Here is a 27,855-nt window from a genome sequence, read left to right as displayed (position 1 = left end):
ATGTTATACTTTTTGAGCAGTTTACCAACACTGGACCACATGCCATATTTAAAACAAATTGTAATTTCACTTGCCATTTTCAACCAAAAAATACAAAAAAGACTTGGGAAAGAAATAGAAAGTATGAAAAAGAATATATATATATATATATATATATATATATATATATATATATATATACTCCTCCATGATACAACATTTTTTCTCCAAATCCAGTTTAATGAGAGCAGAATGTGCTGTTTACCAGTGGTGAAGTCGGCCCCTGCACAGACTGTGAAACTGTGCCTCTTATTGAGGACTGTAGCTCGTTTTACACAATGGTTTTAGTCACTGCTAAGACTACTCCCAATATTCTGCAAGAAAGATTACACAGCATCAATTAAACGTCCCCCTCTGTAGTTGCATTTTATTGTAAAACGGGTGAAATATACATGTTGCAAAGGGAAACAGCAGAAAATCTCCAGCAATTTGTGGTTGGTGCTGGTTAGAGTATAAGAGCGTGTTGGTGTCTTTAATGGTCCAAATACCACTATAACAACATAGTACACTGAAGAAAAAATATCTTGTCACACAGTTTAAGATTGGTCTTTATCTGTAACAAAACTCACACAATTTCACAAGACACTAGACACAATTATTTTGAAAATGTCCTTCTCTTGTGTACAAAAAAAGTGTTTCAAAAGAGTTATTGTTGTGGTATTGAAATCAGTATCAAGCATTCAAACTCCATATTTGAATTAAAAAGTGGTGTACTTGGAGTAAACCCACAGAGGGAAACATGCAAACTTCTCACAGAAAAGCCCTTTACGCTCTGGGAGTTGAACTTTTTCAACTCTGGTAATCAAGGTACCATCAATATGTACTTCAAGAGCTTTTGTTCTGCCATGTCCCAGCTGCATTCACCTAAGGGCCAGAGTTAGAGCTACTGCCCTGCACCAAGCAGAAGGAGATAAATGAGTTTTTATTTGTGTATGTGAGATGTGGTTCACACTTTTGTTTTGTCCCGTTTGTCCTGGTTTGAGCCCAGTTTAGTCCTAATGTAGACCTGGTGTGGTTCTGATCCAATCTAATTTCACTTCAAAACTTTAAAACCAGGTACCACCACGTGCCCACTGAGTTTTGGACCTGTTAAATTGTTGATCTAAACGTTCTAACACAGTAAATTTAAAGTTCATTCATTTGGTCATTCCTATTATCACTGTGCTATTAAAGTGCTATTGGTTAGGGTTAAAGGGTGAATAGTAAGAAATGTAGGCCCTAAATGTACTTTTATAATATAGAACTCAGTGGCCCTTACCTTATTACACTGGGTTTAGGTGGGATACAAAAATAAAGTACATGATGTGTATCTGTTTGGTGCCTTCTGAACTGTGGAGGTTGAATCGGTCTGACACTGGCCCAGAAGAAAATGTACTTAATCTGCATTTTTGTGGGAGGGGGGCGGCGCCGCGAGGCAAACGTGTCTACTTAAATACAAACTGCAATTTAATGAAGTGGTCATTCTTTCTGCAACAATATTACTTTACAGAATGTCAGCGATGCAGACATATTTTGAGGACCTGCCCAGCCATGATTATTTCCCTTTACCTCACAAAGACATATAATAAACGTAGAATCAGGTCATGTCTGTGATGGACATTTGTTTTAACCAATTAGAGAAATGCCTGATCCGTTTGATGTCAAAGTTTAAGTACAAAACACTGTTCATTTGAGGTGAATGGGTAGTATTTTGGGATTTAGCAATAAACTATAAATACATTACTTTTGAGACTATGAAAATTAACATACAGCTCAACCCCTTTCACATAAATATTTAGATTTATAAAAACCCTCCGCACACACTCCTTGACGCACTTTCCTCATCTTTTTGGGGGGGATTTTTTGACCTGTAGGCGTTCCTGGACAGCACAGTGTAGTGTGAAATGGGGATGAGAGGAAGGACATTCAGCAAATTATTGGAGCCAAAATCAAACTCGTGACGCTGCTCCGTTTCACGCGACCGCTGAGTAGCATAGCTCACTTTCCTCATCAAAGTCACCTTCTGCAGCAGAAATGTGGCCACACGAGGCCACCTCACGTCCCTCCTCCTTCTCACCGTTAAACGACAGTCAAACAAGCTCATTATCTGCTCATGTTTAGTTAAACCTCATCCATAACTCTCTTTGCATTGACATGGGGAGGATCTCAGGGGCGACGCTGCAGCAGAGGAGAGCACAGTCTCATGGAACTTAAGTGAAAAGTGAACTGCTTCTCTGACAAAACATTTTGACACACTGCTTTGTCGTATAATTTAAACATTTAAGAGAAGTGTTGGAGGGGTTTGAGTGCCCGAATGATCCCGGGAGCTATGTTGTCCGGGGCTTCATGCCCCTGGTAGGGTCTCCCAAGGCAAACAGGTCCTAGGTGACGGGTCAGACAAAGATCGGTTCAGAAGCCTCTTATGACGACGACACGAACAAGGCCGTTTACGTCGCCCGGATCGGCGTCACCGGGGCCCCATCCTGGAGCCAGGCCTGGGATGGGTGCTCCATGGCGAGCGCCTGGTGGCCGGGTCTTACCCCACGGGGCCCGGCCGGGCACAGCCCGAAAGAGCGACGTGGGGCCGCCCTCCCGTGGGCCCACCACCCGCAGGAGGATCCATAAGGGGCCGGTGCAGAGAGATCTGGGCGGCAGTCGACGGCAGGGGCCTCGGCGACCAGATCTCCAGACACAGAGACTAACTCTGGGGACATGGAATGTCACCTCGCTGGGGGGGAAAGAGCCTGAGCTTGTGCGGGAGGTTGAGCGATACCGACTAGATATAGTCGGCCTCACCTCCACGCACAGTTTGGGCTCTGGAACCCATCTCCTCGAGAGGGGCTGGACGCTCCACTTCTCTGGTGTTGCCCGCGGGGAGAGGCGGCGGGCTGGTGTGGGCTTGCTGATAGCCCCTCAGCTCAGCCGCCACGTGTTGGAGTTTACCCCGGTGAACGAGAGGGTCGCGTCCCTCCGCCTTCGGGTGGGGGACAGGTCTCTCACTGTTGTGGCGGCCTACGGGCCGAACAGCAGTGCAGAGTACCCGGCCTTCTTGGAGTCCTTGGGAGGGGTACTGGACAGTGCACCGACCGGGGACTCTGTTGTTCTACTGGGGGACTTCAACGCCCACGTGGGCAATGACAGTGACACCTGGAGAGGGGTGATCGGGAAGAACGGCTTCCCCGATCTGAACCCGAGCGGTGTTCAGTTATTGGACTTCTGTGCTAGCCACGGATTGTCCATAACGAACACCATGTTCAAGCACAAGGGTGTCCATCAGTGCACATGGCACCAGGACACCCTAGGCCGGAGGTCAATGATCGACTTTGTTGTCGTGTCATCAGACCTCCGGCCGCGTGTTTTGGACACTCGGGTGAAGAGAGGGGCAGAGTTGTCAACCGATCACCACCTGGTGGTGAGTTGGATCCGCTGGCGGAGGAGGAAGCCGGACAGACTTGGCAGACCCAAGCGCATTGTGAGGGTCTGTTGGGAACGTCTTGTGGAGCCCTCTGTCAGTATGTAGGTATTCAACTCTTACCTCCGGGAGAGCTTCTCCCATGTCCCGGGGGAGGTTGGGGACATTGAGTCCGAGTGGACCATGTTCTCCGCCTCCATTGTTGATGCGGCTGCTCGGAGTTGTGGTCGCAAGGTCTCCGGTGCCTGTCGTGGCGGCAACCCCCGAACCCGGTGGTGGACACCGGAAGTAAGGGATGCCGTCAGACTGAAGAAGGAGGCCTATCAGGCCACTCTGGCTTGTAGGTCTCCGGAGGTCATCGACGGGTATCGGCAGGCCAAGCGAGCCGCGGCTCGTGCTGTCGCAGAGGCAAAAACCCGGGCCTGGGAGGAGTTCGGGGAGGCCATGGAGGAGGACTATCGGTCGGCACCAAAGAAATTCTGGCAAACCGTCCGGCGCCTCAGGAGGGGGAAGCAGTGTCTCACCAACACCGTTTACGGTGCGGGTGGAGGCCTGCTGACCTCAACTGGGGATGTCGTCGGACGGTGGAAGGAATACTTTGAGGATCTCCTTAATCCCTCAGTCACGTCTTCCGAAGAGGAAGTAGAGACCGGGGACTCGGAGGCTGGCTCATCCATCACCCAAGCTGAAGTCACTGAGGTTGTTCGCAAACTCCTCGGTGGCAGGGCTCCGGGGGTGGATGAGATCCGCCCTGAGTACCTAAAGTATCTGGATGTTGTAGGACTGTCTTGGTTGACACGTCTCTGCAACATCGCGTGGCGTTCGGGGACCGTGCCTCCGGACTGGCAGACCGGGGTGGTGGTCCCTCTGTTCAAGAAGGGGGACCGGAGGGTGTGTTCCAACTACAGAGGGATCACACTCCTCAGCCTCCCGGGTAAGGTCTATTCCAAGGTACTGGAGAGGAGAATCCGACCGATAGTCGAACCTCGGATTCAGGAGGAGCAGAGTGGTTTTCGTCCCGGTCGTGGAACACTGGACCAGCTCTATACCCTCCATCGGGTGCTCGAGGGCTCATGGGAGTTTGCCCAACCAGTCCACATGTGCTTTGTGGATCTGGAGAAGGCTTTCGACCGTGTCCCTCGGGGTGTCCTTTGGGGGGTGCTCCGGGAGTACGGGGTCCGGGGCCCTTTGCTCAGGGCTGTCCGGTCCCTGTATGACCGGAGCAGGAGCTGTGTTCGCATTGCCGGCAGTAAGTCAGACCTGTTCCCAGTGCATGTTGGACTCCGCCAGGGCTGCCCTTTGTCACCGGTTCTGTTCATAATTTTTATGGACAGAATTTCTAGGCGCAGTCAGGGGTTGGAGGGTGTCCGGTTTGGGGACCACAGGATCTCATCTCTGCTGTTTGCAGACGATGTTGTCCTGATGGCTCCATCAAACCCGGACCTGCAACATGCACTGGGACAGTTTGCAGCCGAGTGTGAAGCGGCTGGGATGAGAATCAGCACCTCCAAATCCGAGGCCATGGTTCTCGACCGGAAAAAGGTGGCTTGCCCTCTCCAGGTGGGTGGGGTGTCCTTGCCCCAAGTGGAGGAGTTCAAGTATCTCGGGGTCTTGTTCACGAGTGAGGGAAGGATGGAGCGTGAGATCGACAGGCGGATCGGTGCAGCGGCTGCAGTGATGCAGTCGCTGCATCGGACCGTTGTGGTAAAGAGGGAGCTGAGCCGAAAGGCAAAGCTCTCTATTTACCGGTCGGTCTACGTTCCTACCCTCACCTATGGTCATGAGCTTTGGGTAGTGACCGAAAGAACAAGATCGCGGATACAAGCGGTCGAAATGAGTTTCCTCCGCCGTGTGGCTGGGCGCTCCCTTAGAGATAAGGTGAGGAGCTCGGCCACACGGGGGGAGCTCGGAGTAGAGCCGCTGCTCCTCCACGTCGAGAGGAGCCAGCTGAGGTGGCTCGGGCATCTGTTTCGGATGCCTCCTGGGCGCCTCCCTCGGGAGGTGTTTCAGGCATGTCCCACCGGGAAGAGGCCCCGGGGAAGACCCAGGACACGCTGGAGAGACTATGTCTCTCGGCTGGCCTGGGAACGCCTCGGGATCCCCCCGGAGGAGTTAGAGGAAGTGTCTGGGGAGAAGGAAGTCTGGGAGTCCCTGCTCAGACTGCTGCCCCCGCGACCTGGCCCCGGATAAAGCGGCAGAAGATGGATGGATGGATGGATGGAGAAGTGTTTTTATTGAAATGACTGATGGTGCGGCGCCTTTGACTCTGAGCCATTTTTCCTGAAAATTGTGCACCACGTCTAAACCTGGTGTGAATGTGTGCAATGTTTTACTTCCAGTTTCTTTAATAAGTATGACCTTTGACACAGCGAGCGCCGTACGCATGTGTCAGGCCTCGTTTGTGTGGTTGACGCTGTTAAGTCTTGTTCACTTATGTCACACTTTTCTGAACATTGTGCAAAAGGGCAATTATAACTCCATACTGCAATTATGTGCTGTTAGCTGTGGTCATTAGGGATGAAACTTTTTCCTCTGCAGCTCTGTGGGGCCGAGAAGGAATGCTGGCCACGGGAACATTAAGTATTAGAACAAACTCGCAGCTGCCTGCCCCCAAAGATGCACAACTTGCTCCAACCATTACTTACCCCGTGAAATGGCCTTAAAAGAGTTGTCACAGCTCGCGTCAAGGCAGAAGTGACCCAGCGCCAAAGTAAATAGCAGCGCATTATGCACCCAGACCAGTGATTAATAAGTACGAGGTGCGGTAAAGGTCAAAAAGCAATAGGTGGAAGCAAAGAAAGCAAATGATTCATTTTGTAAATAGAGCTTTTCATATGCAGAACGCACAAAGGTTTTAGCGTGTGCATGGAATGACATTTTAAGGCAATCAAATCGTAAATCATGAAACAAGCATTAGACTAATAGAAAATACCAGAATGCTGCAATATATTTACAGTAAAAGTAATTTAGAAACCAGTTGAACTTTTGATTTTACATACAATATAAAATGATAACTGAAGCAAACTTTATTGATCCACAAGGGAAATTACTTGGATATAAATAACAAAAAACAAAGCTTTGTACAGAAAGAATGAAATGTATTAATGGTTATATCAATTTTAGCAGCATTTTTTATATTCTTCCCCACACGTAGTAACTATGCTGGAGTTGAATCGTGCTGATCTCGCCTCATTTTGTCCCGTCGTTATTCACAGTGGGATTGTCTAAGTTTAGAGAAAGAGCTCTAAAATGGCTGCTTTCCATTCAAATTTAGTCAAGGTTACGGACCACTCATGACGATCTGTGGCTTTGAATCTAAATAAGTCCATCTGCGCTTCTGCACTGCAAATTTGGCATTGCAAAAATCTCATAATTTCTTTCACTTGACTCCTACTAGTACTGTTAGCATGCATATGTCGCTAACTGGCAGTGCTGCTTTTTGCACACATATGTCAACTTACTTTTAAGACCAGCTGCTTAATTTGAATTTCTTTTTGGACGTGGCACTTACTGACATGGGTCGTAATTTTACTAATAGCTTATTGCGTTTGGTTTTGAATAGTACCTTGGCAACCACTTTTGCTGAAATTATGCCAAAAAGCCATCACAAAGCATTGAAATTGCACATAATTATGACTAAAGACTACCAGAAGGATAACATGAACGTCATCAGTGCATGTAGCGTAACCCAATCTTCCTCTTGTGCAGTCGGTTTATGCTATAATTATCAAAGAAAGTCTCAGGAAAGAGAATTGTTTACGTATAGATTTCGATTAAAATACATTGGGCTTTAGACCATGCCTCATCCTACTAATTTATTGCTGTTATTTTCAATTTAGCTGTATGTTTAGTGAAGTTGATGGAGCCAAATTGGCTTAACAGCTAATTTAAATGCAAAGTAGTGCACTGTAGTGACCACAAATGTCCACAAATGGCATTATTGGCTAAATGCAAATAGGATTAAGGATAACAATTATTTTGAAACATGGAGTGTGAAAAATCTATCTTCTTCTTCTTCTTCTTCTTCTTCTTCTTCTTCTTCTTTTCTTCTTCTTCTTCTCTTCTTTCTTCTTCTTCTCTTCTTCTTCTTCTTCTTCTTCTTCTTCTTCTTCTTCTTCTTCTTCTTCTTCTTCTTCTTCTTCTTCTTCTTCTTTCTTCTTTCTTCTTCTTCTTCTTCTTCTTCTTCTTCTTCTTCTTCTTCTTCTTCTTCTTCTTCTTCTTTCTTCTTCTTCTTCTTCTTCTTCTTCTTCTTCTTCTTCTTCTTCTTCTTCTTCTTCTTCTTCTTCTTCTTCTTCTTCTTCTTCTTCTTCTTCTTCTTCTTCTTCTTCTTCTTCTTCTTCTTCTTCTTCTTCTTCTTCTTCTTCTTCTTCTTCTTCTTCTTCTTCTTCTCTTCTTCTTCTTCTTCTTCTTCTTCTTCTTCTTCTTCTTCTCTTCTTCTTCTTCTTCTTCTTCTTCTTCTTCTCTTCGCTTCCTTCTTCTTCTTCTTTTTCTTCTTTTCCTTCTCTTCTTCCTTCTTTTCTTCTTCTTCTTCTTTCTTCTTCTTCTTCTTCTTCTTCTTCTTCTTCTTCTTCTTCTTCTTCTTTTCTTTTCTTCTTCTTCTTCTTCTTCTTCTTCTTCTTCTTCTTCTTCTTCTTCTTCTTCTTCTTCTTCTTCTTCTTCTTCTTCTTCTCTTCTTCTTCTTCTTCTTCTTCTTCTTCTTCTTCTTCTTCTTCTTCTTCTTCTTCTTCTTCTTCTTCTTCTTCTTCTTCTTCTTCTTCTTCTTCTTCTTCTTCTTCTTCTTCTTCTTCTTCTTCTTCTTCTTCTTCTTCTTCTTCTTCTTCTTCTTCTTCTTCTTCTTCTTCTTCTTCTTCTTCTTCTTCTCGGGACCAACCCCCCTATTTTTCACCCCAGTGAACATTGACGAAAAGTCACAAAAATTTGCACACCTCTAAAAATCGTGCCTTTCTACATTCTGGCTATTTCCCTTTTCTAAAATAAAAAAAATTGGCGCGTCAGCGCCCCCCAAATGTACCAAAAATGCATTGAGAGATAGGAAATGACCCCAAAAAAATCTGATCGTAGAATCATGAAATTTGGCGCAGAGGTAGATGGTGACAGAGAAGTAAAAAATATTATTACGGCAACGCCGTCCGCCCAACCAAATGTCGGCCATATTGCTTCAAAAATGGCTAAACATGACTCGGAGTTTTTCCAAATGTCGTACTTTTACGAACTCCTCCCAGGGCGTTGGCCCTAAAAAGCTGAAATTTGGAGAAAATGCTACTGAGGAGTGGACATCAAAAGTTATTCAAATTACATTGATACCTGTCACGGTCTCTGTGCGGCGAAGCCGCAAACTGTAGCTAGAATTTCAGAAATCTCCCAAATTTAACATTTCTGCCGTTTGCGCAGATAAAGTCCGAATTGCGTCAAATGAGAATCAGTTGTTAAACTCTTTGCCCTAAACCTACTTGAAGTGAAATAAATTTATTTGGCGCCACAGCGCCCCCTACAGATTTTATATGGAGGTTAAATGTTTAGTTTTGCGAAATTATTTGAAATTTGACACACAACTCAATTTTGGCATCCCCATCAAAAAAGTCAATGAGACCCATGTCATAATTGTTATGGCTTTGCCGTAGCGATGACCAAAACCTCCCATGTTATTCCAATGGGGAAATCGCCAGAACATGTTTACACTTTATACTTTCACCAACTCCTCCCAGGGCGTTAGCCCTATTAACCTGAAATTTGGTGAGACTCATCTTCAGGGGTGGACCATCAAAAGGTATCCACAGTTTTATTCAAAAAGTCAAAATAGAATTGCTTTTTGATGGTAAAACAAAGGGGAGAAGATGTGACAGCGTCACAGATTCAGCAGTAGGCGTAATAAAAGGACCATTGGGGCACGTTAGCGCCCCCTCCTCTTGCAGCTTTAATTTCAGTTTATTTTTAAAGGATTTTTATTGGACATGACAGTGTAGAGAAAAATGGAGATGAGAGAGGAAAGGAATATAACTCACGATGCACCAAAATGTAATGTTCAATCTGAAGGAGCTGGTCTGAGAAGCTAGACTTTATACTGCTCTGAGCTAAACTGACCCTGCCCAGATGACTACCTTTGGAAATTGACAGTGTTCTTTTAAACAACATATTCTTATTTTATTTATATTCAAACATATATGTTCTATATTACCTGGAGCGGATACAACACCCACCTCTACATGTATGTTTCTTATATATTACTACTTTGATTTGCAAGTGTGTTGGAGGCACTGGTTCAGAGTTTGCCTCTGATTGACTGTGGTGCAGTTTTCTTTATGGCCAATATCCCCTTGTTTAGTGCAGTAGTGAATATTCATGACAGCCACATTTAGACTAGTCCTAATTGACTGGGTGGACCGTTAAAAACATGGCCAGACTGGTAAACATCTGATGGGCCACATGGGGCACAGTGCTTGCTCAATTATCTCCCAACTGTTTGTCTATATAAAGCTTTGACTCTGCTGTGCATGGTCTGACTGGGCCTTATGCTGACATGATACCCTCGTGCTACTGGTGCGTGTATTGGTCTCAAAGTAACCATATTTTTGCAATTTTTTTAAATATTTTTTTTAGCAGTGTAAAGGTCAAGGTAAACTTCTATTTTCCCCGTAAGGAACACTTTTTCCTTATGAATCAATAATGTTTGTATAATGTGTGTAAGTCTAATATTTCATGTCAACAACACGTCGTCTCAAACAAGTACACTAAGCAATTTTTTAGCAAAACAAAGCAACAATTTTTCCATTAATGTAGAATGTATTTGCTGTTTATCTGGTCACAGAAATAAAATCCATTGTAACCGCACCGTCTAGGTACTACACAGGGCCGGCCCAAGCCTTCAGGGGGCCCTAAGCGAAAACATTTTTGGGGGCCCCTCACCACGTCATCAGAATCAGTTTTATTGCCATTGTCAGTAAACAATTCACATATGGGAACTTTCTTCAACGCAAACAAAGCGCACCAAAACTCCAGGGCATCTGTTTGACAGTTAGTTTATTCTCAAAACCTCACAAGCTCAAATATTGATAACTTAAATCCCACAATGCAACTTGGTATTCCGCTGACATCACCTCTACTCCCTGTACAAATAACACACCTCCCAGATATGTTTTTGGGCGTATTTGTGGGCGTTAAGGGTCTACAGCCACATTAGCACATTAGTTTAAATTAATGAACAGGGGGGGTCTGGGGGCACTTCCCCAGAAATTTTCAGACCTTTTTTGGGTCTTCTGGTGCATTTTAATGTGGTCCAGCCGGCTAAAGTAAGAGTAAAATGTCGAGGTTGTAATGCTATAAAATGATGATGTGATGAAACTGTGCCAGGAGAAAATGACTAAAGCCAGTTATTAATACATTAGTGTACTTAATTACTCAATACAATATTGGCTATGAAAAATACTTATGGTCAAATTGATTCATTTTAACTGAAAATGTAAAATTAATAGTTATCCTTACTAATTTATCTTTTACAGCTCCCATCTGTTCCTTCTTGCCAAAGTGACAAAACAAGTTATATTAAATTAAACAAATGGCATAAGCATTGCTTGATTAACAATTAACACTGATAAAACAGTGCAAACATGTTATTCCCAGAGAATGAACAGAACTAGAAGTGAAGGTCCAAACCTCGCTATAGTGAAGAGACTGCATTTCTGCAACTTTGCCACTTTTGTATAAAAATATATAGTATTATTCTATAACAGACGTAATTTTAATATGTCTGGTTATTTTTCACTATCAATTTATTATAATTTATAACAAATAGTCTAATGATGCTTTTTAAATAAATTTTAATGTTTTGTTGCTCTATTAAAAGTTAATTACACTATACATGTTTGTTCTGATCTGAACATCACACACTGGACTCCTGCATGAAACAATGCTGCGATGTGATTGGCTGATGGACCTGACATACATAAACCTTTACGTTCCTCTTATTGCACGTTAAGAAGTCAAAGTAAAACAGACATCACGAGCAGGGCCGGCCCAAGCCTTCAGGGGGCCCTAAGCGAAAAAAAATTTGGGGGCCCCTCACCACGTCATCAGAATCAGTTTTATTGCCATTGTCAGTAAACAATTCACATATGGGAACTTTCTTCAACGCAAACAAAGCGCACCAAAACTCCAGGGCATCCGTTTGCCAGTTAGTTTATTCTCAACACTTCACAAGCTCAAATATTGATAACTTAAATCCCACAATGCAACTTGGTATTCCGCTGACATCACCTCTACTCCCTGTACAAATAACACACGTCCCAGATATGTTTTTGGGCGTATTTGTGGGCGTTAAGGGTCTACAGCCACATTAGCACATTAGCAGTTTAAATTAATGAACAGGGGGGGTCTGGGTCTTCTGGTGCATTTTAATGTGGTCCAGCCGGCTAAAGTAAGAGTAAAATGTTGAGGTTGTCATGCTATAAAATGATGATGAGATGAAACTGTGCCAGGAGAAAATGATTAAAGCCAGTTATTAATACATTAGTGTACTTAATTACTCAATACAATATTGGCTATGAAAATAATTATGATCAAATTGATTAATTTTAACTGAAAATGTAAAATTAATAGTTATCCTTACTAATTTATCTTTTACAGCTCCCAACTGTTCCTTCTTGCCAAAGTGACAAAACAAGTTATATTAAATTAAACAAATGGCATAAGCATTGCTTGATTAACAATTAACACTGATAAAACAGTGCAAACATGTTATTCCCAGAGAATGAACAGAACTAGAAGTGAAGGTCCAAACTTCGCTATAGTGAAGAGACTGTGTTTCTGCAACTTTGCCACTTTTATATAAAAATATATAGTATTATTCTATAACAGACGCAATCATAATATGTCTGGTTATTTTTCACTATCAATTTATTATAATTTATAACAAATAGTCTAATGATGCTTTTTAAATAAATGTAAATGTTTTATTGCTCTATTAAAAGTGAATTACAATATAAATGTTTGTTCTAATCAGAACATCACACACTGGACTCCTGCATGAAACAATGCTGCGATGTGATTGGCTGATGGACCTTACGTGCATAAACCTTTATGTTCCTCTTATTCCACTTTAAGAAGTCAAAGTCAAACAGACATCACGAGTCACGATTGATCTCACACATGGTGATGTGAGAGAGAGGGGACGCAAACTCAAACCCGCTCATCTCTAACTGAGGCTGCACAAGGGCCCGGGACAGGGGCCCGGGACAGGGGACAAGGGCCCGGGACAGGGGCCCGGGACAGGGGCCGCACACTATTCACTCCAAAGTCTCACATCAGAGGTTCTGGACCAGACGGCGCTCGTCCGGACCGGATCTCCGCCTCTTAGTGACCCGGGGCATAGAGGCCCCTCACCGGCCTCACCTGCAGCTGACACTCCCGGGCTGGTGTAAATGTTAAGCTCATTATCTTTCATTCAGACACATATAATGCGCGGGGCAGAGCTCTCGTCGCCTCCAGCCTGAGCGAACTAACGTGACAGAATCGTGTTGTTTCAAACAGCAGCATTAACCGTCTCTTTGTAAGAGAAGTTCAATACCTGGAGAGTGTTGTTGAGTTTGCAGTTTCTTTACATCGTCAAGAAGTTTCTTCTTTCGTTTTTCGGCATCGGGGGGATATATTCCTCTGGACATGAGGACCACGCAGGGACCACGTTGTGTTGTGTTTATGTTTTGCTCTTCTGCTCGCGCACAATGAAGTTGCCCAATCAGCGCAGGTTTGGTGTCTCGGTTGCCAGATTGTCATTACAAATAAATGCGGTTTGTGCGTTATATGTTACCGCTGTGTGCGCTGCCGCGCCAGCAGCGCTCCTACACTAGTGGCGCACGCTGCGCTTGCACTTCTCATAAGACGGGTTGCCAGATTGGGGGCCCTATTAACACCTCGGGGCCCTACGCGGCTGCTTAGTTCGCTTATAGGCTGGGCCGGCCCTGGTACTACAGACTTTCACTGTCTTTCAGCGGCTGCAGACACAATTGTTTTCTTCATCCCAAAAGGAAAGTGAAAAATGGCGACAACAGAAACACAACTGATCCAAAGCAAAACGCTGTTGAAAATCAATACAATCTCTATGCTAAAAACATCGCAGCTTCTAGGCAAAGTATATCAAAGTAAATAACCAAATGTGCGCAGAGACTACCAGTCTGAATTATATAGTCCTTTTAAATTAAATATGTTGCATTGTTTATATAAAAAATATCTTGCCCCGTCGCATTAAAATTCATTGAAATTAAACATTTATACGCGCTCCCCGACTACAACACATCTCATGCGCTTCCTGCTACTCGTTTTGGCCCCATTTCCTTCATCCACAGAATTTCCCCAAGGACTCGAATGTAGGCGTTTTGCAAAATACTTTATAAAGTGACCAAACGGCTACATTACTAACTTGGGAAGGCGATAAGATTGTTGGTAAATTGGCATAAGTGAGCTCGTATTCAAAACACTGCCCAAGGTATGCCTATATTGCAATCTGCGGTATACATAATTTGACTGTGCCATCCCTGCTGGCTCATTCAATTACCCAAATGCTTTCTGCGGCTGCCGGAGGAATACCAAGGCTAGTCGACTCCATGTGGATTAATTTGAGAAGGATTAAACTAGCAACTAATAAAGTAGATGGTGCAGTTTGCATATTTATACACAGGCAGATTTAGAGTTGCAGTGCTGGGATAATGAAGACAGATATGGTCAAAAATCATTACGCCGAAGGTATAAAATGCAACTATTGGCTTAAAACATCAAGTTATACAGAGTAACCAAATGTAGTATTGACAGTATAAGATAAGATAATCCTTTATTGTCCACACATGGGGAAATTTTGGTGTTACAACGCAGTAGATACAGGGGGAAAACAGGTCCTCTCATATCTTAATAGGGAATGGAGGGAAGAAAATAAAAATAAAGATAAAATAAAATAATAATAAATAAAATTAGCTGGTCAGACAAATAATACTAACAAATAATACTAATAATAATGGTAAGTAAACACTCTTATTTACATTAGTTATATGCACATGAATATGACATTAATTGCGTGTGAGTATGACAGAAATTGCACATGAATATGACGGTATTGCACATGGTTAAATCAGTATTGCACATGAATATGATGGTATTGCACAGGGTTAAGTCAGTATTGCACATGAATATGACGGTATTGCACATGGTTAAGTCAGTATTGCACATGAATATGACAGTATTGCACATGGTTAAGTCAGTATTGCACATAAATATAACGGTATTGCACATGGTTAAGTCAGTATTGCACATGAATATGACACTAATTGCGTGTGAGTATGACAGTAATTGCACATGAATATGACGGTATTGCACATTGGTTAAGTCAGTATTGCACATGAATATGACAGTATTGCACATGGTTAAGTCAGTATTGCACATGAATATAACGGTATTGCACATGGTTAAGTCAGTATTGCACATGAATATGACACTAATTGCATGTGAGTATGACAGTAATTGCACATGAATATGACGGTATTGCACATTGGTTAAGTCAGTATTGCACATGAATATGACGGTACTGCACATGGTTAAGTCAGTATTGCACATGATTATGACGGTACTGCACATGGTTAAGTCAGTATTGCACATGAATATGACGGTATTGCACATGGTTAAGTCAGTAGTTAAGTCAGCATAACAGGAGGACCCTAAAATCAAAAAGTTAAAGTAGCAGTAATAGTAGCAGTAGTTGTAGTCTGTATTTGTCCAATAAGTATTTCTACCTTTTAAGCGTAGCTGAGTTTGGGCGTGGCACAAATACATCCTTTAGCTCTATCGGAGTTGGATTTGTTGAAGTCATAAAACGAACTGCTCTAGAACCAATTTATCTTCAAGCGCTTTACATAAATCTCTTTTTGCCGTCACCAATTAATCTCCAAACCAATTACATTACAAACATTTTGCACGATTCGAAAACTGATTCTCAATAGCAGCCGCGGACAGGTAATCAGTAACTCCAGACTGATTGCATTTTTAAACATAACGCAGTTCACTTTTTTGTTAACTCTCGAAAGTCGACTCAAGAACGTGTCGACAAACTTTCTGAGGGAAAATGATGAGGCTGGACTGGATCCTTGAGCGTAAAAATGACCACATATCATGCAAAATACCTGGAGTTGTATTTAGCTTTTTTCTCGCTTGTCTGATGAAAACTCTTTAGCAAGTTTCTCCCCTCTCCATTCTGAATTTTACAGATTTGTGAGATGAGATGATACAATAAAAAGAATGCTTAATACGTGCCCGTCGACTAATTACATTTAACAAAATCCATGTTGTACACCGAGCTTGTATAAATAATAGTGGTGTAACAACAACAGAACGGGAAGCATTGCTATAATGACATGAAATCAATTATGCAAAATCGCCGTAGACGGGAATTTGCTGTTCTGAAAGAAAGATAAATCCCATTTTACTGAAGAATAAACGTATGACAAGAAAAGCTTATAATCTTATGTTTATATCTGTCATTAGAAGATGTCACGAAGCCCGTGTTGTCAGGTGTACTACTGGAGACAGTGACGTTTATCGATTGTGTGATATGTTATTAGACGTTCCAGTGAAGTGTGCTGCTGACAGGCAGTTGTTCCTTAATTATGGGCTGGCAGAGATGTTAGCAGTAGAAGCGATGCCTCTTAATTGACCATATGGTGTTAGTTGTCAGTCTGTCAGTTTGTTTGGTCAGAACTCCTCTTACACACTGTAGCTTGTATATCGATAGCATCATAATAATAATATATGTGTACGAATGAGGAAGTACAATTTGTTGGATTGTTCACTCATATTTGTGTGTGTGTTTTCTGAACTTCTTTGTGCATATATTATTCTGTTTTACCGTTTGATGCGCTTTTTATGCAGAATTTGGAATATTTTTTGGGAAATGTGTTCAGCATTTTTTCCTCAAGGCCAGGTTCCCTTCTTATTACATTTTCCAAAACATGATGTTGAAATTAATAATATATGAACATTGATTTTTGTTGTTGTTATCTCTGCAAGCCAAAATGCAAAATAGTTGTCAAATAAAATATAATTTACTGGGCTATTTTGTTGAATACTTTGGACATTTCACATTTCTACTTTTCTGTAACTTCAGTGCGTTTGTGGGTAAACCAAGGATTTTCCTCATCGCCTCAGCATTTTAAAAACGTCCTCATAAATTATGCACAGTTGCACGTCAAAGTTGTTCCTCGCACCAATTTCTCCTCTTTAATCATCAACTTTTCACTTGTGTGGTGTGTGGTGTCAACAAGCTGCTCTGGAAACCCACAGAAAAACTGAGAATATAAGTGTGATGACAGCGAGAGGAGACGGGGGGAGGTTGGATCGTTTAGCGCTGACAGATTGTGGAGGTCTGCTTCTGTTCAGAGCAAGAGAGGACTTTAGGATTTAATATACTATTCTGAGTTAGTTGATAAATAGGGCTCGGGATCGAATGTCAAAAAGTTGTAGGAAAAATCCACCGTTGATCACACTGTATTGTAGGATTGTCAAAAGTATCAAGAATCAGATGCTAATAGATACTTAAACCAGTATTGCAACTAGATCATCATTTGACAGGGAAATATTTTGCCTTTTTCAACAGTTTCAGAATTTTTGTGTTTAAAATGTCTTTTGTCTAAAACCTTGATCTTGACCTGATATTTATTGTCACTGTAGTATCAACATTGGTATCCAGAGTATCAAAGTCAAAACACTACTATATTTTCTGAATGCTTTTCAATAAACTGTAACTTTAGGTGTGACTCCAGGCGACTCATGACTAGACACAGAATAGTTTACTTATTAAACAACAATGACAACAGAAAAGTGTTTCTTTAGACTATTTTAGAATAGAATCTTTCAACACAAAGTACTAGTTGATTATTTAAAGGTACACAGTGTAACTTTACTCTAGTAAGTGGTGCTTATTGATTCTGTCCGTTAAGATAATAATAATACTGTTTTAGAATAGTTCTGATCAAGCTAAAGTCTATTTTAAAACAATTCAGGAAAAGTCTAAATTCGTCATGTGATAAGAGGTGGCAGTATATCGAAATGTAGAAAACATCGACAATGATGTTTTGAAAATATGCAAAATGTGAATATCCAGTATATTGTTTATTTCTCATTTTTAGACATAATATTGTCTGAATATGTATCGGGTCATTAAAAAGTATTGAGATATTCATTTTTGTCAATATCGCACACCCCCGATATGTGAGTGATAACTGCTCAGTTTATTATATATTTATTATCAATTTATTAGCATGTATTATCAATTAGTATTAGTATGAATTCCTTTGACAGCCCTATTTCTCCTCTGTCCTCCCTCCCCAAATCCTCCCCCCTCCCCATCCTGGAGTGTGGGCCTGGTCCGACTTCCATGGGGGTAAACCAGGTGCGCAGCTGCTCCTGTTTTTTGCTGCTGACTCTGGTAAATGCTTGGAGGTGAGTAGTGGGCTGCGGGACCTCCACCTGCTCTGTGCTGTCTGCCAAAGCACGGCCCAGGTGCGCTGAGGCATATGCACAATAAGACCAATCGCAAATGCAGAGATCTCCGGCAGCTTGTACGCCGCTGCTTCCATATGTATGTCGGGGGCAATAAGCATACTCAGGCTTGTTAATTGCGCAGCCCAGATGTGAGCCTCCTCATGTGCAGCTTTCTCTAATGTGACTCTGAGTGTAGCTAGTCCGTCCAAGCCCTGTCCACTTTTAGAAATAGGCCAAAGGTAAGTTGATGAAGTAGGGAAGTCCAAAAGCACTGACCTTAGCTTTTAGCTTGGACACCAGCAGCTGGGTGGTGAGTCAAAAGGGCAAGATGTGGAGGCGCTTTATTTTAGTCTCGCGTTCAACGAAACAGACACATTGTAAGTTGTTACCCATGGGTTTCAGTCACGTGGTACTGCCATTTTGAAGACATTACACATGCTGATGCCTATCTCCGCTGTTAGTCATGAAAAACGGTGCATAAAACAGAAAATAAAAGGGTTGATATTTCAAGAAGACAGACGTTTTAGGTTTTCATCTTCATCCACAGTGACAAGTCGTTGACAACACTTAAAAGCAGTGCCACAAAGTGCCACAACAAACTTTTACATCTAAGCCTCCTCGTCCACAAGTCCTCTGCACTGGACAAGCCCTCAAAGCTTTCAAGAGCACAGACTTTGTGTGCGGGTGAGTCACAGTCTCATCCTATAATATAACACCCGGACAGTTGGAAATGCGGCGTGTTAAAACTGTCTGTAAGTAGGCTAACGTTTATTAGCATAGCAATAAAAAAATACACTAACTGTCAAAGAGACATTTAGAGGGCTTAACATGTTTTATTGAGATGATCTCTTTTGCAAGCGAGTCCTGGCCAAGACAGCAGCATAGATCATTCAGAAAATCAACACACACTTAGACAATCACATGTACCTTATTTTTCATAGTTTTGGCCAGGGTGCAACTTATATTTATATACTTACACTTATACTCCGGAGCAACTTATATGTGATATTATTTGTTATTTTCACACTTGCAACCGCATTTAAAACTCCAGATATGTTTTTTTCTTCTCTATAATGCATTTTTTGGCTGGTGTAACTTATACTCCGGTGCAACTTATAGTCCAGAAAATACGGTAAATATGACAGTCATTGACTGTTGAAGCCTGACCCCTGGTGGTCACTCCGAGTCTAAAGATGATATTTTTTTGCCTTCAAAGTAAAAAAAATAAGAATTTGCCTACCGTCCGACCCACTTAAAAAATGTTGGCTCGGGTTACAGCAAACAGACAATTTATTTGGGGTAGCCTAAAGGTAAATTCACAGAAAGCAAAATTACAATGCTAAAACAAGGTAATAAGTCAGCAGTCTCAAAATGTACGAGTTACTAAAGGCCCAATAAAACAAAGGCCCCTGAACAGGATCGAAGTGACAAAAAAAGAGACAGATTTGATGACTAAACAAACATGAATGTCAGAAAACCACAGACAGGCACTGCATCACCACAGCCCTGACAAACTGGAGACACACAAACATGTCATCCAAATCCGAAAAAACAACTGGTCCTCAGGAAAATGTAGTTGTACAGCTCTGCGACTTAAGCCACGTGAATAAAACACTCAGAACGTTAAATATCAAGGCTAAAATTCCCCGTTTCCACCCCCATTGTCTCACAGGTGTGCATGACATATATTATACATTTTATAATAGCAGGAGAGTCTCGAGAGGGACACACACAGAGGCTGACAGTCTTTTCATCAGTGCGTGGGCGTCTGTTTAGGCACACACGGGAGAACATGTGGGAAATTATGAAATATCTTCATATATAATATAACATGGGCCAGCGTGAATGCAAAGTAGTGCAGGTAAACTCAATGTAAATGTATGCAAAAAAAAAAGACAATAGAAAAAACACAATTCTATATCTTTTGAATACTATTGTTTGAGTAATAGAGAATAATGAAAGCATGAAAAAATACTAACACAAGATTTTTGATGAGTAAACTATTTTCTTTACTATTTTTAGGACTCAATTTCGTTTTTCCGCTGGAGCATATTTCTATTTTAACCAAGGAAGAACGACTAAAACCTTTCGAATAAATTGGATTGGGATTTGAAGATCACAGTTTCCAAATTAACTTTACAGGAAGAGGAAAGAAATAGAACTTGGCAAAAACAAATATCCAAGGCAGTTTTATAACTTTCCTCTGCTTTCTTATTCACATTTATTCTCGGTCATTACTATACCCGTCATGGTCCTCTTTGTAGACCCTTTATTCAGTTCACCGTTTCAATTCTTCTCATTGTTGCATACCAAATTGAAGCTGCTCAGAGCTATATAAAATGACTATTATTGGTGCTGTAATGACATTCATAGGTACAGTGTGTCCCTGTGCTGTTGGTGTAATTACTTTCTTGATTGGCACGTCATGAAAAGCTGCAATTGTTTCACTGCGGATTGTTCTATGAGGGAATGAAAAGTCAGGTTCTCTTCAACCAAAGCTTAAAATGGGTTTTGTGTTTGTGTTGAGGCCCTGTAAAGGTATCATAATATCTGCTGGTGAAATGGCACACACTGAGCATTGGTGAGAATGTGTTTGAGGAATATATTTGCAGTTGCAGGCAAGCAGGAGCGATAATCATATTCCAAGAGACCTTCCAACGTGATTGTCAGATGTCAATTAGAAATGTGCTAAAACGTGTCTGTAATTGAGGCTATTGTTGTCAAAAGTATCAAATCAGATACTTATTCATACAAAAACTAGTCATGAAACTAAATACTAATTTGAGAAAGTATTAATATTAAAAAAATATGCAAAAAGGAGAACATTTTGACCTTTCCTCAACAGTTTTAGAATTATATTGTTATTTATTAGGAGTAATATATGATCACCTTGCATGTCAAAAGTACTATTAGTATGTGTAGAAAGAAATAGTTAGTTAAGGATCAAGCATTGCACAAAACATGAAGAATAATCACTTTATCCTTGTTTGAAGACATTGTAAGTTATGTACTTGAAGCATTGTAAGTTACGTATTTGAAGCATTGTGAGTTATGTATTTGAAGCATTGTAAGTTATGTATTTGAAGCATTGTAAGTTATGTATTTGAAGCATTGTAAGTTATGTATTTGAAGCATTGTAAGTTATGTATTTGAAGCATTGTAAGTTATGTATTTGAAGCATTGTAAGTTATGTATTTGAAGCATTGTGAGTTATGTATTTGAAGCATTGTAAGTTATGTATTTGAAGCATTGTAAGTTATGTATTTGAAGCATTGTGAGTTATGTATTTGAAGCATTGTAAGTTATGTACTTGAAGCATTGTAAGTTATGTATTTGAAGCATTGTAAGTTATGTATTTGAAGCATTGTAAGTTATGTATTTGAAGACATTGTAAGTTCCATATTCTTTTTCAGTTGAACAAAGGCTGTGTAAAAGAAGAAGCAGATAACAGTTTTCTGAATTGTGCTCCTGTGCTTTCTTTTCCCTCCTTCAGCTCCATGTGCCATTTTAGTCTCATTTCACACTCGTTTCACTCATAAGACCATGCACTAAGATTCCTAAATTGTGTATTCTATCAAACAAGAGTCCATTTTTACGCGTACCTCGTTCTAGTTAGCATGAAAACACTCATTTATCTCGCTCACAGTAATAACTTTCTCTGTATTTCCCGTTCTACCTTTGGGCCATGCACTTGATGTAAGAGGAGCCGTTTGTGCCTCTTTATGATGTTTGAGCTGCATAAATACACAGGTTTGACAGATGCCGCTGCTTACTTCTCCTCAGTAATCTCCGGCTGCACCGAGTGAAAATTAAAAATGCATCGCCCTGAGTGCTATTCTTTTTTCATGCCTAAGCCTGCATTTATCCACCTGAAATTAATTCTCTAATTTGTTTGTAAGATAAACAGGGAATCCTCCAAGTCCCCGATCCACTTAAAGCCTCTCCTTCACTGCTGTACATAGTATGTGTGGAACTTTGTCCCCAGATGGCCCCACCCGCAGCACTGCCAATAAATAACAGCCTCGTGGTAGTGCAAAGTGGTGTGAAGACTTCAGAAAAGTGATAATGTATGCCTCATTTTAACAGAAAAAGAAGAAGTGGGCTTGGTTAGTTGTTGATGTTGTTGAGACTTGTGTTGTCAGAGAAAATGCAGAAAATGGAATGATTTCTTGTTGTCATTTTATTCCTTAACTGACTTAGCGTTTTAATTCCACAAGTTACTTAAGGGTGCGAGGGGCGGGATGGGCATCACAGTAACAAGCCTCACAGCAAGAAGGTCCTGGTTTGTCTCTAGTTGGGGCCGTTTTCAGAATCAGAAGTTTTATTGCCATTGTCAGTCAACAAAAATCACAAAGTACAAACTTGGACAGTAAGCTGCCACATAAAACACTGAATAATAATAGTGGTAACAAATATAGACTATGTTAAATTTAAAAGTGTCAGGGTCTGGTAGCATTATAGGTCAAATACCGCTGACAATACAGTAAATCAGGAGTGGCAATGAATATTATCTGGTGAAACGGTATCAATATAAATTCTTCAGTTTTGGGCAGAAAGTCCATGGACGTTTTATTCAAGTAATTTGAGATATATCCTTTATTATAAAAACCTTCCAAGGGAGTCCTTGCCAAGAGGCAGCAATGTTTAACACTGTAACAACATAAATGAGCAACATTCAAATGGCAGTGGTTATGAAACACAAAGGCAAATGAATGAGGCAGTCTCTAATGCTTTCAGCTTAGTTATATATTCAAATTTAAAGTTTAAACACAAGAACTCATTCTATTTCCAGTCTTTCTACAACATGTTCCAAGCAAAACGAGCTGAGTGGACAAAGGCTCTCTCCCCCAGCTCAGTGCAGAAGGAACAAAGAGCAACAATTCTCTGTGTGATTAAAGTACAAATGTACTAGATATACTGCAGTTTATAATGAGCACAATGTAAAATATTTATATATGTGATAGTTTATAGTAGTACCAGACAAAAGTTGAATATGTATTTGACAGTAGTGCAGTAGTAATGGTTTAACAAAGAAATACAGCTATGAAAATGTAGTTGTGTGTTTAAAAGTACTGATATAGTGTAGATTAGTATGTTTAATATATCAGTTTTATAGCCTTTAAGGTTACAGACCTTATTCTCTACCAAAGTCAAAATGTTTTGGTCTTTTGAGCGTCTCATTTTCTACTATGAATTAAGGCACTCTTGCATAAATTTGTGGTCTGTGTTTTATACTTTCTCATTTTCTCATTTTCATTTTGTTAAGATTTAGTATTTAGTGCAACTATAAATCCTTCATGAACCCCATTTTGATACCAAGCAAATACTTTATAATAGACTTTAGGCTTTCATAATAATTTATGGTTTGCAATGAGAATCTTTTAACCTTGTTCTATGCTGTTTTGTCTTTCAGGCCGACGGGAGGAGACTGTCAGAAGAAATGCCGGTCCCAGGTGCCCTAGGACATTACACCCGGGACCATGGCGACTCCTTGGCCAATCAGAAAAGAGAGGTACACCAATGGTTCTGCCCCCTCTGTTAGATGGTCGGCATCCTCCTTGATGCTGCTATGGTTGCCCTGGGTCTTGTTGTGGTTGCCGTGGCCTGGACGTGGAGCTGAAGTGGGAGCCCCAGGAGTAAACGGTGGTAAAACCCTCTCATCATCGTCATCATCGGCCTCTAACCCCTCCGGCTCGACGGCGTGGGGGTTCAGCGCCCGGCAGAGCAAAGGGCAGCTCGACTGGCTGCTGTCGGAGAAGGGGCCGTTCCACAGATGTCCCGAGTACACGGAGTTCAGAGAAAGGTTCACAGGGGGATTCTCCACCAGATACAAAATATACAGGTAAGAGACTGTGCAGTGAGAGCCGTTTGAGTGTTTTTCTGCTATAGATCTTTGCTGTTTTTTTTTTTTTCTTATCTTCTATTATTCTAGCAGTGGTATTATTCCATCCTTCCTTCAGCAAATCCACTCAACAATACTTTAATTGATAAGATTGTAATAAGTGTGGAAGATTATATGCAAAAGAAAACAAATTTCATGACAAATTCTCAGTTAAAAAAAAAAAAAAATCTTAATTTACTCTCAATTATCTCATTTGAAACAAGATAATTTATACTGAATTAACTGAAAATAAGAAAGTGTAATATTTAGATTAACTTCCCTAAAATATAATGCAAACTGTAAACGTGAAGTAATTTGGTGTTGGTCTACTCTGCCCTGATAATGTCCCTCTGGACCTGTTAGAGATTGTTACACTTGACCTTTAAAAACGCTGACCCTTAATGAAGACCTTAGTGACAGAAACATTTGGAAAGTGCAAATGGGCTGGGAGCTTCAAACTGGAGGAGTATAACTTTGCCTAGAAACGTACTCACTTAAAATTAATAGCAATTCTCCCTATTAATTTTTATTTTTTTGTCTGGTAGGCTTTATTAGACTCTATTAGACGGTATAGTGTGAAGTGGGGATGAGACTAGGGAAAGACATCAGAACTCCTTACAGTCGGAGTGGAGATTGTGTGAAATGGTCTCAATTAGCAGTTTGTGTTCGATTTTAAAAGACAAAGAGAGTGAATCAGTGCTTTTTCTTGCACTTTAATTGTGTAATGTTTTAAAATGCGTGTGCTGTTTGTCTTTACTTTGCCCCAGGTCAATCTTTAAATAGAGGTCTCGATCTCAATGGGTTCTTACCTGGTTAAATAAAGGTTAATAAAAAATAGAACTTTAAATTAAATGAGAAACAGTCTAAAACTACATTATAAGCCCTCAGAAACCAATTTTCTATGCCCATTGTAACAAAAATAAATATATAGATTTCTTATATATACATTATCGGATAATGCAGTGCAGTATTTTTCTCCTCTGTCCTTTTATGAACAGCTTAAAAATAGACTGTCTTGGAAGCTGTCAATGCTGTTTGTACTGCCAGAAGTGTGGACAGCTTTTGAAATCCCATCCAGCTAATTATCTTCTCCTGCTCTTGGTTTCCGAAGAAGGACTTTCAAACAACACACAGTGCAATCTGCAGTAAATAAGACAATCATCGTTTACCGTCTTAGTATAAGTGTTTGTATTGATCCACTAGTTCAGTATCTAAGGTCGGGAAAGTACATCTTGTGTGTGCATATGGCTGACAGTTCTTACGTATTTTATTTATTCCCCTTGCGTTTGTTTTCACGTTTCCTTCCAAAATGGCTGCTTGTATCACTTGTATACACAGGAAGAGAGGAGAGGTGTGAAGTGACAGGAGAAGTGGGACAGATAACGACAAAGTATTTTTTTCTGGAGGACGGTGAGACTGATGGATCCAAAGAGGACACAGATTCTGTTCCTGTGAGACACTTGAATTCAACAGTGACTCGTGTTAGATTTTGTTGGAGAGGTTTTCTCTATGTTTGGGGATGTACAGAAGCGCATTTCATTCAAATAAATCAATACATGTTATGTGAGTACATTTACCAAGGACATATTTCCAAGAGTTTGAGGACATTGATATTCCTGACTAAAGCATGACACTGAGCTATATTTTAGTGTATTTCTTGAACTGTGACGCTTTTAAAAATGTAGCCTTGCTAAGGAAGACATTAGTAGCAAACATTATGGTAGAAAAGATTTTAAGGAGTTATGTGGACATCATGATATGATTTAGAAATTGAGACGTTTTGGCTGCCATGCGAAAGCCATTTTCAATCTCAAGGTACTGGGCTGAGGCGCTGCGCTTGTTTACTTGCCCTACACTTGTTTACTTTCTAGATTAGTTTTGGGTTTTCTCGGAAAATCCTTCTTTGAACTGAAAGAGTAAACTAAGATGCAATTTACCCTCTGTTTACAATGACCTCCTCAAACCCTGGTCAAAGCAGTCAAATGCACATCAGGTACTTCACAGCTGTAACAGGGCGGGCGGCAGAGAACCACCTTAAACATGGTCTCCTGTCCCCAAACATGTCCTTAGATTCCCCCAGATCGATATAAATTATTTTGTCTTTCTTTTACATTGTTGTTTGTTTGTTTTTTTGCTAGTGGATTTTTTGATATTGAAACTAGCTATATGACCATGTATTTTTCACCCTTTTGCACCCCTGTGACCCGACTAATGCCTCCATAAGAAAATAAGCACGTCAGGCTTGGGTCTGCATTAACTTTCCACAGAGAAGGGCTCAAATTGGCCGACCTCATTAGCTTTTAATAAGACCTAATGCAAATGGGAATACATGTTAGCTTCAAATTTCCTGGGCTAACGCTAATCCCTCAAATCCTTTAATCTCATCACCCCACCAGTTACATCAGACACTACATCCTCAAACAAGCTGGGAACTGTCAGGGGTCTTGGTCGTGGTGTCTGGACTCTGCTTTTGTCCAATTAACTTGTCTTGTTTTACTGTGATTATAGGTTAAAATGAGCAAGTTTATATAGAACAATGAACATGAGCATCATCTGGAAATGAAAAACCCAAACAAGACCAGAAAAAACAGTGAATGACTGAATGCACAAGCACATTATTAACAGTGATCATTTTTCTAATATTAATACTCTTATTTTTTACTACTACTACTACTACTACTACTACTACTACTACTACTACTACTACTACTACTACTACTACTACTACTACTACTACTACTACTACTACTACTACTACTACTACTACTACTACTACTACTACTACTACTACTACTACTACTACTACTACTACTACTACTACTACTACTACTACTACTACGATGATTAAACCTTAACTTACAATACTACATGAAAGGTAGTTGTATAGACAGAAATTCTAAATTAGAATCCACACTATCCACACATTGATATCATACAGTGTAGAACAAAGTATTCTTCGTCCAGATCGCTGTCATTTGAGTGTTTTATGTGAATGATTAAAATACTTTTTTACAGCGTCTGTAATGGACAGAAACGTCAGTGGAATTCACATTAAAATAAACAAGCTCAAATTAGTCATTGCGAGGACCAAAATTAGCCAAAAGAAAGCTTTGAGAGTTGCACTGTTTGATTAGTCCTTCAAAGTGATCTGATATTCTGAAAGTGAAAGAATGTGTCACTGTTTAAGTTTCACACATTAAAGAAACATAATTAACTGTTCAGAATGAAATATTTTCTCTTTATAGTTGATCTGCAATTCTACATCAGACACACAAATATCAATGGACCGATATCGCAACTCTGAGCAACTGAGTTAAAAGTCTGAAAAATAAGTTTTCTTAATTATTATTATTTTGTATTCATCAAATAGAAAATAGATGTTTAATTGGATAAGATAGAAGCAATATGAACGAGAACGGACATGTCTTTATACAAATATGTGCAACATTTCTCAACAAATAAAAGTTTGTTTATTTATTTACCTTATTAACCTTATGTGGCATAGAACAAAACAACTAGTGTTTTAGTGTAGAACTCAATTCAGAGTGCTACACATATTAATCCGGCGTGAACCAGGTTTCACTTTGACACCACTTATCAAGAGTTCACAGCCTGTTATTATGCCATTATAAGTGTGAAATATTCCTGATTTTTAACTCCTCACAATTTTTTTAAATCCGTTTAGAAGTGATTCTCTCTAACGTGATTCTTGTTACTCCTGTTTGGTGCTAGGCCCAACAGATGGAGCTGTGGCCCAAACTGCCAAGTCACAGAGATGAACAGCTCTGTGTACAATGGCATGTAAACTTAGCGTTTCAGATAGACCATAAGAGTCTATGGGATTATGTTATTTACAAGGGAAAGTTGTGGGGAACTTTTATCAACGTCAAAGCGAAATACTTTTATGTACGTAGTTATAGAATTGTAATTGAGGTACTGTGGCTGTAGAGCAAAAGTACCAAATTAGAGGATTAGTTTGGGAGAACTTGCAAACTTTGCCCCACAAACTTATAGGAATGATGCCATCTTTTTT

The 27,855-nt window shown here is 40.6% G+C and overlaps 1 protein-coding gene across 1 annotated transcript in view; it reads left to right on the top strand.

The window, feature by feature from the left end:
* brinp2 (bone morphogenetic protein/retinoic acid inducible neural-specific 2) overlaps positions 1-27,855 on the top strand; it is a 196,166-nt gene that overhangs the window by 80,483 nt on the left and 87,828 nt on the right. Inside the window, exon 2 of the mRNA XM_072440941.1 lies at positions 23,355-23,783. Coding sequence (XP_072297042.1) covers positions 23,422-23,783 — 362 coding nt within the window. The 5' untranslated portion in view covers positions 23,355-23,421. The remainder of the gene's footprint in view (positions 1-23,354; positions 23,784-27,855) is intronic.

This window comes from Eucyclogobius newberryi, unplaced genomic scaffold, assembly GCF_026437365.1.
Source record: "Eucyclogobius newberryi isolate DKJ021-1_F unplaced genomic scaffold, fEucNew1.0.hap1 SCAF_12, whole genome shotgun sequence".
NCBI classification, from domain to species: Eukaryota; Metazoa; Chordata; class Actinopteri; order Gobiiformes; family Gobiidae; genus Eucyclogobius; species Eucyclogobius newberryi.
The sequence above is the reverse complement of the archived record's forward strand: the minus strand, read 5'-3'. Positions and strand labels throughout refer to the sequence as shown.